The sequence below is a fragment of the Pteronotus mesoamericanus genome, unplaced genomic scaffold, assembly GCF_021234165.1.
Source record: "Pteronotus mesoamericanus isolate MK-2021 breed Mesoamerican mustached bat unplaced genomic scaffold, CSHL_Meso_final scaffold_21, whole genome shotgun sequence".
NCBI lineage: Eukaryota > Metazoa > Chordata > Mammalia > Chiroptera > Mormoopidae > Pteronotus > Pteronotus mesoamericanus.
The window spans coordinates 7787697-7799772 of NW_026555310.1; the positions used below are offsets into that span (position 1 = coordinate 7787697).

At 32.9% G+C, this 12076-nt stretch overlaps 1 protein-coding gene across 1 annotated transcript in view; it reads right to left on the bottom strand.

Annotated features, from left to right (window-relative positions):
* ARID2 (AT-rich interaction domain 2) overlaps positions 1 to 12076 on the bottom strand; it is a 161963-nt gene that overhangs the window by 54539 nt on the left and 95348 nt on the right. Inside the window, exons 6-11 of the mRNA XM_054591203.1 lie at positions 11927 to 11994; positions 7797 to 7863; positions 7452 to 7702; positions 7020 to 7116; positions 6714 to 6923; positions 5705 to 5872 (exon numbers count right to left, since the gene is read on the bottom strand). Of these exons, the coding sequence (XP_054447178.1) occupies positions 5705 to 5872; positions 6714 to 6923; positions 7020 to 7116; positions 7452 to 7702; positions 7797 to 7863; positions 11927 to 11994 (861 nt within the window). The remainder of the gene's footprint in view (positions 1 to 5704; positions 5873 to 6713; positions 6924 to 7019; positions 7117 to 7451; positions 7703 to 7796; positions 7864 to 11926; positions 11995 to 12076) is intronic.

Here is a 12076-nt window from a genome sequence, read left to right on the forward strand (position 1 = left end):
CCCAGTGTTTTATTTATTACAGTTAAAGGCAATGTTGGGCATTAGAAATTGGGTATTTTGGCCCTTTGGTGTGTTCTGAATTCAACTATATTATAGAGTGATGACAATTATTGCTGAATGTCCTCCCCACTCACCGCCTCAACTACTGTCAAAGAGTGCCCATTACTTCTGAGACAGAATCTCATGTAAGTAAAGCACAGAGGATATTTTAAGGAAATACTGAAGGTGGTGGCATCTTATTTCTTTCAGATGACAATCTCATGGCCACTTTTACTACCACAGAATTCTGAAGTAAGGAAGGTGAGAACGCATATTAACGTAACTTTCTTGGACTTAAAAATAGAGGGCTTTTTCTAAGTAACAGGAAGTAAGTCTAATTATTAAGCAAGACACTCTGAATAATAAACACCGCCTTTATCAGATAGGTTATGTAGCAGGCAGTTTACATAACTGAACAAAGTAAATCTGCAGTGCCAAACCAAAGTTTTACAAAAATATATTCAAAGCACATGATAAAAGTGCTTTATCAAAAAACATTGTATTGGTCTTAAAATGAACAATATTTTAAATTTCCCAACTCAGTGGTCTTCAAAGTACTGTCTCTTGACCAGCAGCATCAACATCTCATGGGAACTTGTTAGAAATTAAAATTCTGAAGTCCACCTGAATCAGAAACTCAGCATCTGGAGCAAAACTCAGCGTTCAAGTCCACCAGGTGATTCTGATGCACACTGAAGTAAGTTTACAGTCACTGTACTGACACTTCTTAATATATTAGGTTAAAGGTACATCTAAGTAAGAGTAGCAAGTATGATTTACAGTCATATCTTGTTAATACCTTTTTGATACATTTTCAATAAATGTCTCTAATGACTGAGCAACAAATACTTTTTTAAGTCAAGTATTGTCAAGTATTGTTTCAACAAAATCATAGAATTAAAGCTGTCAGAAGATCTTAAATATAATTTTAATAATTTTCAATAATTCTAAAGTTCAAAGACTTTTAAGTTTTATATTCATCTATTTGTTGACATGAACTTGGTTTCCAATTTACATCTATAAAAAGGAAAAACAGAGATAAAATTGATGTTGAACTCAACAATAAAAATATTCACTGCTAGACACACCGAAATGATATTGTCTAAGAACTAGGGAAAAAAGTCTTCTTTATCTTACTAAGATACATACTTCCAATAATTTTATTTTTTTATTTAATAATTATTTATAAAAATTTGCAATGTATTCACTTTTGTTTGATGTACATGTTACTAAAACTTGTAATTATAAAATAAAATTTTAAAGAGTTTAATCAAGTAACAGGGAATTGAAAAATTTAAATTAAAATGTCTATATCTGTACTTGAGAAGTATTGATAAGGTAATGGCTATGAGTTCAAAGAGAAAGAGTGACATTATAAAATTTATGATATTGAGTGTATTTTTAAAAGTGGATGATGGTATCAAGATTCCACTGGATACAAGTGTTTAATTTTTATTTTAAAATCAATTTAATATACAAAAATATATTATTTGCAGCTATTTAAACTATTATGAAGAAATTTTGACATCAACCTAAAAATGATTGAAGGATTACTTAAGTTTTTCATAGTGATGAGAGGAAGTAAGGAAAAACTTTTGAAGGTGACCATTTCCTAAGAAGGTAGTATTAAACAAATGGGGGGAGGGTCGGGAGTGGAGAGCCAAACTATATAAATGGTAACTAATCAAATAATTAAAAAGCAACTTTCAGCCAAGATGGAGGCATAGGTAGACTTGCTTTGCCTGCCTGTACAACCATAAGAAGGAAAACAACCGATCTAAAAAGAAAAAAAAACCAGAACTGCCAGAAAAATCTAACTGTATGAAGTTCAACAACCAAGGATTTAAAGGAGAAACATTCATCCAGATGGGTAGGAGGGGCAGAGAGGATAGTGTGGGGTGGCAAGACAGCTGGGCTGAATGGGTGGTCCCACATTCACATGTGGTGGATAAAAACCGGAGGGACAGCTGGAAAGTAAGCATTCCCAGGTCAGACTGCACAGCCCAGGGTTCCAACGCTGGTAAAATAAAGCCTCATATGCTCTGGCTATAAAAACCACTGGGAATGGGGTGGCAGAAGAAACTGCCGATCTCTCAGAGGATTCCATTCAAAGGGTCCACAGGGTCCTAGAACAAATGCAAACCACCCACTCTGGGAATCAGCACCAGGGCAGCAGCTAGAAGGGTGCCAGCTGCTCACGGGAAGTGGGGGAAGAGACTGGAAATGGGGCAAGAGCCAAGCAAGTAGCACTGTTCCCTCGCTGACCCCTCCCCCACATACAGTGCCACAAAGCAGCAAAGTGGGTTGTACCACCCTGGTGAATACCTAAAGTCCCACCCCTTACAATGTAACATGTATGCCCACACAGGGAGTCAAAGCAGCTCTACCTAATATACAGAAACACAGGGAGACTGCCAAATTGAGGAGACAAAGAAATACAGCCTAAATGAAAGAACAGAAAACTCCAGAAAAAGACCTAAGCGACATGGAGATAACCAACATATCAGATGCAAGGATCAAAACACTGGTGATCAGCATGCTCAGAGAAATGATTGAGTACGGCCACAAAATAAAGGAAGAAGTGAAGGTTATACAAAATGGAATAAAGAAAAATATACAGGGAACCAACAGTGAAGGGAAGGAAGCCAGGATTCAAATCAACATTTGGAACAAAAGGAAGAAATGAACATTCAACTGGAACAGAAAGAAGGAACAAGAATTCAAAAAAAACGAGGAGAGGCTTAGGAACTCCTGCGGCTACTTTCAACATACCAAAATCCGAATCATAGGGGTGCTGGAAGGAGAAGGGGAAGAGCAAGAAACTGAAAACTTAATTGAAAAAATAATGGAAGAAATTGTCCCCAGTCTGGAGAAGGAAATAGACGTACAAGTCCAGGAAGCTCAGAGAAGTTGGACCCAAAGAGGTCCACACCAAGACACATCATAATTAAAATGCCAAAGATTAAAGATAAAGAGAGGCTCTTAAAAGCAGCAAGAAAAGAGTGTTACCTACAAAGGAATTTCCATAAGACCATCACCTGATTTCTCAAAAGAAATCTTACAGGCTAGAAGAGACTGACAAGAAGTATTTAAAGAGATGAAAAGCAAGGACATACATCCAAGATTACTCTATCCAGCAAAGCTATCATTTAGAATGGTAGGGCAGATAAAGTGCTTCCCAGCCAAGGTAAAGTTAAAGGAGTTCATTATCACCAAGCCCTTATTTTATGAAATGTTAAAGGGACTTATTTAAGAAAAAGGAGATCAAAACTATGGATAGTAAAATGACAAACTCACAACTATCAACAACTGAATGTAAAAACAAACAAACAAACTAAGCAAACTACTAGAACAGGAACAGAATAATAGAAATGGAGATCAAATGGAGGGTTATCAGTAAGGAAAGGGAAGGGCAAGAATGGGGGAAAAGGTACAGGGAAGAAGAAGCATAATTGGTAGGTACAAAATAGACAGGGGGATGTTAAGAGTAGCGTAGGAAATGGGTAAGCCAAAGAACGCCTATGTATGACCCATGGACATGAACTAAGGGGGTGATTGCTGGAGGAAATGGGGATTCCAGGTGGAGGGGGGCTAAGGGAAAAAAAATGGGAAAACTGTAATAGCATACTCAGTAAAATATACTTAATAAAAAAATTAAAAAGCTGCCATTCATAATGAGCAAGTAATAAAGTGCTCACCAGATCAAAAAATGAACTCGGTTAGTCCTTAGAGGACTATTCCCACTTGCATAAATGAATGACTATATATACAGGCAAGCCATAAACTTAGTATTTAATTTTGTCCATTTGTCAAGTGAGGACCAAATCTTAGATTGAGGGAGAGTTCATTTGTTAAAGCTCACAGGTAGTGACAAAGTAAGAAATAGCAGCTTTCATTGAAAATACCCTTGAATATTCTTCAAATAGCCCACTACCATTCAGTGTATCACTAATAACTTACAAATTCCTCTCCTGGTTGGGACAGTTTCTCTATGGCACTCAATTAATCTAATCTTCAGTTTCTTCGGATGATAAACATATACCTCCACAATCTACTTAATTGGTAATATAAACTGTCTCATTTCCTTTTTAAGTTTAAGAAACTGTTAATATTCTGACCATTGATTCTCCAATATGCACTGGCTATTTGACATCCATTGCCTGTGAGTGAAAGCTCACTTAACAGATTAGTGGTCAAAACTACCTATTTTTTTCATGCCTTCTGTTATTTGTCCAGACTGATGGTTGAATTCAAGTAAGTTACATGCATATATGATACAACTATACCATACTTCAGAAGAACATAACAGAAATTAATGAATATGTTTTATATTGTATACTTGGAGTAAATAAGAGTATCTAATTTTGATTCTATGAGCTAGAGTAGAAGAGAGATTGGGACCATGATTAAATGAAAGAAAAACAAGCTAGCTGGAGAAATATGATGGGAATCTGAACTGAGTCATAAGCACTGGCAACTGAGAAGGCCCGGGTATTTAGGAAGACTCAACAAGATTTGTGGTGATTAAATGAATGTGGTAGTTAAAGATTAAGGATAATGACATTTTTGTTTTAAGGGTAGTGAGGGAGGTTGAGAAAGATCTGAATGTATTTCTAGGCTGAAAGAAAGAAGCAGGCAAAAAAAGAAGTTAAGACATAGAACTGAGGAAATGGGAAAGACCAACATTCAGAGCACACATTCAGAAGAGGTTAACATCTCTTCCTGAGACATGAGGAAGCTGAATGAGAATGAAGTTCAGATGACAGTAAGTTTTTCAGTGAAGGATTAAGAAGTTGAAGAAATTTATGCCACACAGCTTCCATGTTACCTGCAAAGTGAGAGGTAAGATAAACTGAGAAAATAAGCATCCTTCATTAAAAACAAAATACAAGTAAAGATAAATGTCTTGGGAAAAGTGAGAGCTAGGAAAGTAGGTGAGATAAAAGATGGATTGTTTTTGATAGGACAAGTTAAGATGGAAAAGGCTCTCTACAAAAAGGCTGAGAATGCTAAAATATAAAAATTATAACTCAGCCAGACAAAAAAGTCCAAGGAATCCTTCCTAGGGTTTTTTGGGGCAGTTCTCAAATATTTTTATTAAAATAGACAAGGTCTTGATTCTAATAAAAATATTTGAGAACTGCCCCAAAAAACCCTAGGAAGGGTGCAAAGTGTTGGTATACATGCTTGTCTGTATGTTTGTGTATATATGCAGATGTGAGGGCTCCTAGGCTCTGAGTCTGCTGTTTAGTCCAAGTGTTAGAAGTATAATGGGGGTATTATATTTATGTATTCTGATGACCATCAGAGAAAATTATAACACAATATATGATTAAGCTGTTTTTGTCTTACCAATTTCCAATGACTGAAATCATAAATAAGAACCCCCTTTGGGGCACTTGTTATTGCTCTCACAGTGGTGAATCTAACCCTTCACATTCCTCAAAATCCTGTCTAACTTCATTTCTCTGTTACACTATTCTTATTCTATGTTCACCTTGATCCTGCTGTTCCTAGATTATAAATATCTAAGAAATTAAAGTACATACTCAAGTTCTACTTCACCCTACTCTCAGTTCCCCACAGTGCATATTTAAATTTATCCTTAGTATTAGATCTTACAAACCAATAGCCATACTGAAAAAGAATATGTAAAAACACTAACCTGGGGCAGATGCTACATGGATCTGTGTTTGAACTTGCTCTACAGCTTGTGTCCTAATTTCAGATAAAACTTGATGACTGGAACTTGGATGTTCGACAAGTTTTACTGCAGCTAGTGCATCAGGGCCAAACATCTGAATATCCATAGAAACCAGACACACTAACATGTCTAAAATGAATTAAAAGCCAATAGTTATCAATCAATAATATTATAAAACAATCACACTGCTTAAAAATACATGCTGTGCATAATACTACCTCTCAAATGCCAGTCTATAAATCATTGTACATCAGAATTATCTGTGGATCTTCAAAAGATTTTTAGGTTCAATCTCTAAAGACTGATTTAGTAGCTCTGGAATGGAGGTTAGGTATGTTTATTTAAAAAAAGCTTCCCAAGTGATTGTGATATGTAGCCAGACTCAGGAACTACTTATATAAAAGTGACATCTTAACTTCTCAATAATAATATTTTTCATTCCAATCTTCATTTTTAGTATGTATATGAAAGAAAGAATTTGAATCACTGAGTAAAATGTTAACATGACATATTTTAGTAAGTATATTTATGACTCACAACCCACTACAGAAGTGAGCTCACTGGTTTAAGGATAGTACCACTAACAACTTCTACAAACAGAAGGAAGCGTGTTTCACTTCCCTTTACCTGCTTAATAGGAGCTGCTGACAACCTGAAACAGAAAGACCTGCTCCCCCGAAAGTCAAATATAGCAATTTTGTTGATTTCAAATTTCATGTAGAATAATAGAAATAAAGAGAATGAATATGGAATACTAATAGTCACATACATCCTGGTCTCTATTATGATAGAAGTTTCTTGCTCTTCTAAAACAGGCAGAAAGAATATTACAAACAAATGTGTCTAAAAGGCTAATGACTCCTTGAAATAAACAGTAAGCCCCTAATATCAACTGTGATTTTATATAGCACATTACATATTTTCTTCTCAATAAAAGAATAACTTAAATGTTTCATTGATTTATACTTACCTATACTCTTTTCTACTTTTGCAATTTTTGTGCAAGCTACATCTCCCATTTCTGTGAGCATATATAGCACCTCGAGTGTTGAGATTACAAGCAGCACATCAGGTAAAGTGAGATGACAAATGATCTCTCTGTATGAGTCCTGATCAACATATTCACAAATCAAAACGCCATTATCTTCTGCTTTGCAAAGATTTCCCAAAATTTCCATGCCTGAAAAGCATGCACACAGAAAAATGTGTTTGATCTTTAACAGATGATAAAAAGTTTGTGCACTTTAGACAGATGATAAAAAATTTGTGTACTTACCCCTCATCTTTAAAAATCTATCCCTTGACATTAGGCATTTTGTAACAGTATGAAACATCAGATGAGTAGTTTTGAAATCAACAGGGTCCAATAAAAGCTGGAAAAAGAAAGGACACTATTACTGAAGTAGGCTTCTTCCAGTATAGTATATTTCACATTTAATAAAAATGAACAGAATAATGCTGCATAACTTTAAAAAATGTAATTACTGTGAGCACAGCCATAACTAAATTTGGAGTATCATTTCAAATATTTTTTTCCTACAAACACATGTGATACCTCTATAATACTACTTTAGGCAAAAACTACATATATGTCAACAGTGAATACTCTATAAATATAGCAAATATAATAATGTCACATCCTAAAATTTTTAAAGTAAATACTGTCACTAACTATAAAAACTATTTTAAGTTACTGTCACATGCTTACCTCAGCTGCAATATTTCCTAATGTGTCAAGGCCTAATTGCCTTAGAGAAATAAAATGACTATGTGCAGAAAGTAATAGGAAACGAAGACAGGTACGATTAGCTGCCAAGAGCTTAACATTGCCCTCCTCAAAAGAAAGATTTCGCAAAATCACTGCAATCTGAAGTACCCGTTGTCCTTCAATATCATTAATGCCCAGCTTTCGAGGTGGATGAAATAAAGATTCCCAAATCCATTCTCCTGATGTACCTTCTACAACAGAAAATGTATATTTTACTTATTAATATTTCATTTATTATTATTGATATTTTAAAGTTACTTAAATTTTTTTTTCTCATTGACTTACCATGAGACTTGCTTCTGTCAGAAATGAGGTCACGTACTTCATTATCATCAACAATGTCTTTCCAAAACTGTAATGAGAAATTACTACACTTAATTCTGACAATTTGAAACAATTACTCTATTACTTAAAAGTGGTCACACATACAATAAAACTAGAACATTCCTACTTTTTTTAGTTCACATAGATATTATTATGTTCTACGTATTCACTGACATAAATATTTGATCTTCTATAGTTAAGGAACTTATACAATAAGGTACCATTCTGGACCAGGGGGTCTTAGCCTGGGGCCCACAAATCCTTAAAAGGTCTGTGAAAGAAATTAGTGCATGTATAAAACTTGAATGGGGGAAAAATATGACATCTTTATATTCATAAATGCTCTAACTAAAATTTAGCATTTCCTTGGCATTTTCTTAAACTCTGAATGTTAGACAACAAACCACAGTAGTATTAGCAGCACATCTGTAACATTGTCAACAATATAAATCAGAGACTTTCAGGTAACTTTACAGCTATGAAAAATACCTAGAAATAGTGTTTATACCCATCAAAATTATAATAGTCATTAATCCCATTAGTAAATTGCACATAACCACAGTATTTCTGTTTATAGACGCTCCAAGACACAGCTACTGAGTAAATCTGTATCTAGAAGAAAATCAAACAAGTGGTGAAGTAATGTGTTCCTAAATGGTAACCCAGATATTTTAGCTGCTTTCCAGTATTCCATATCCACAAACTGTGTTTGTTCCATACGTGAGAGGGGATGAGTCAAAATCTATTTAATGTTCTTTTCCAGGCTAAGAAACGAGTGCCTCTGTACTAATATGTCTATACAAAACTTAAACTTCAACTTCTTAATGTTGTTTAACTGCATTATCTTGTTACTTCTGTACTCATAAAGAAGCACATAGGCTATTAGTTCCCTTTTTATTTGTAAATCCTCTGGTATGTATATTTAAAAAATAATTGTGTTTTATTCTGGGAATTAGGTTCTTTTGCAGTTAAAATTGCTATTCTGAAAGAAAGTCCGCCACCAAAAGGACTCATTACAAAAAATAAATAAATAAATAAAAATGTTTCGCAACAATAAAGAATTAGGTATATGAAGAAAAAAGACCATGTTCAGTAACCAAGAAAAAAAGGGCCACAGGAAATTCAAATAATAAAGATATCAAATATGAAACATGAAATTTAAAATGGTCATGAATAAAATCGAAATAAATCATCAGAAAATATAACAATCCTAAATGCACATGCAACTAATAACAGCAGTTCAAAATACATGAAGCAAAAAATGACAGAACTGAAAGGGGATATAAACATTCATAATTATAGTTGATAATTTCAATACTCATCTCTCAGGAAATCATAGAATAATTATATAGAAAAGCAGTAATAATAGAGAAATCTTGAACAATACTGTCAACCACCTTGAGTTAATTGATATAAACACTACGTCCAACAAGAGCAGAACACACACTCTTTTTCAAGTCGTACAAAATGTTCACCAAGAAAGATCATATTCTGAACCCTAAAACAAGTCTTGATAAGTTTAAGAGAACTGAAAGCATATACAATATGTCCTCTGATAACAATGGAATGTGATTAAAAATCAGTAATAATAATTATGACAGTAATACTCATAAAAGCTAGCTTGAAAATGAATTGTCAGAAATTAAACAGCATACTTTTATATAACCCATGAATCAAAGACAAAATCACAAGAAAGGTTAGATAGTATCTTGAATTAAATGATAATAAAAATTCAACATAAAATTTGTGGGACAGAGCTAAAGCGGTTTGTAGAGAAAATTCGTAGCGTTATATACTGGTTATTAAACAAAAAGAAAAGTTTAAATGGTCTAAGATTCTACTTTAAGAAGCCCAAAAAAGAGTAAAGTCATGCTTATAAAGTAGTATATTTAATCAAAGTGAGTAAATGGAGATAGTCATTGCTCTGTTATCTAAGAAGTATACATTAGTAAAAGTACTAATTTACTCAATTAGTTAGAATTATAATCTCTAGTGCAATCAAGGAGAGAACAGAGTAAGTGTATAAACACCAACTAAGTGGATGGAAAAATGATATAATAAACAATACTCAGTCAAATCAACTTAAAAAAATGTAAGAAAGAAAAAAAAACTGAATAAGCAAGACATACAGACACCAACTAGGTATCTTTATGAAATGGTAAATTTAAACATAATAATACAATCACATCAAAATTACATTTAATGTAAATGGAATAAATGTATTAATTTAAAAAACAAAGTTTTTCACACTGAAGAAATAGCCTACATATATGTTGTTCACAAAAATTATCTAAAAAATTAATAAGAAAGGTTGAAAGTAAAATATGAGCCATATAAATACCCACCAAATGAAAGCTAATATAGTTATATTGATATCAGACCAAAAATAGTACACTTAAAGGTAAAAAAATGATTACCTCCTGTTTAATGGACCAGAAGCTGTAATAACTACAGCGAAATTCAGTCAGATATTAATAAGAAAAAGGAAATTAGAAAAATGTCAAATGTTTTTGAAAATTAAGAAAATTCCCTTCAAATAATTCATGTATCAAAGAGGAAAGCATAATGGAAATTAGAAGATATTTTACAGAGTTACAATAAAAACATGAAATATCAAAATGGAAAAGAAAAAGCTAAATTTGTGCTTATAGGGAATTTTATAGATTTAAATGTATTAGAAATTTGTTTTTACAAAAATCAATGATGTAAGCACCAGCCTAAGAAGTTAGAAATAGTACATCAAATAAAATGCAAAGACTATAACATATACAAAGAAATATAAAGAGCAGAAATTAATGAAAATGTACAACAGAGATGGTCATCTAATCTTCCCTAACTTATTTGTGTCTTCTTGATTTCATGTGATTAGTGATTATACTGACAGCCCCCTCTCTGCTTTATGACTTCATATACAAATATGTAAAGAAATATTTTGTGAATCTTACATTTAAATACCAATATTCTGAAATTAAGAAAATAATCTGCCTTACTACAACCAAGAGGCTTGGCTTTTAATGAGTGGAGGTGGGGTGAGACAGGACATAGAACTTTGGGTCAACCTGTAAAGTGGGGAAATTTGAAATGGAACTCCGTATCACGTGAGAAATTAGAAGGTCTAATAACCTCAAAAAAAAAAGGGGAGGGGTGGATGAAAGGGGCTGTCTCTAATCGAGTTCTGAGTTTAAAACAACCCCCTAAATATTTCACCACTAGCCTGCTTCTCCAACCCTGATGGGTTTCACTTTACTATCAGAGTTATTGGAAAATCTCCATAAAGAAATTAATACAAAGCTATTTTGATCATTATTCCCTTTCAAGTTTTTGGCAAATCCTACACTGAAGTGGAGAAATAAACTCTCCATCTAATCTGTAAAATAATCCCACATAAAGAAGTCCGCTGAAATTTATAAACCAACATTGTAAAACACAAAGTAATAATCTTGGAGTCAGTAGAATTAGAATGGCAAGAGACTAAGGTATTAGAATTATCAGGTGTGTGTGTTTGTATGTGTATACATATCTAATTTACAATTCATACATAATAAAATTATATTTACATTTGATTCTGTATTACATATAATTTAATTATATTAGTAAACTTTATCTTTTTAAGATACTTTGAACATATATATTAACAATTATTAAAAGCATGAAAGACCAAAAAAGAGCTACTTTGAACAAATACAAAGAGAACTTTTAGAAATTAAAAGTCACTAAAATAAAACTTAACAAATAAGTCAAATGGAATATCAGACACAGCTAAAGGGTGATTAAATGAACTGAAAACCACCCTAAGGAAATTACAGACTGCTGCTCAGAATCTGGGATTTCTCAGATTTATTGTTTTTGTTAGATAATATTTTCAGAAATCAACATGTAATAAAACAAGAACTTTATTTCCTTTTATCAGCTATTTAAAGGTTTTTATGCAACTTAAACAACTTTTAACTAGGTATCTTTATGTATATTGATAAAAATTAAAATATGGGTAGTATCATGTATATAAAATAAGCAACCATCATTGATCCTTTCTTTGCTCTTGGATACAGCAATTAAATAATTCAGTATTTTAAAAAATTTATTCAAATTACCTTAACAAAATCTCTATCAGTCTTCTCCTTCCATTCTTCTCCAAATACAGTAGAAAAGGATCCTAAAGCTAAAAGAATAGTACATTCAATAATAATGGAATTATTTCTTTCACTTAATTCCTTAATAATATGTAGGTGCAGGAAAACAGT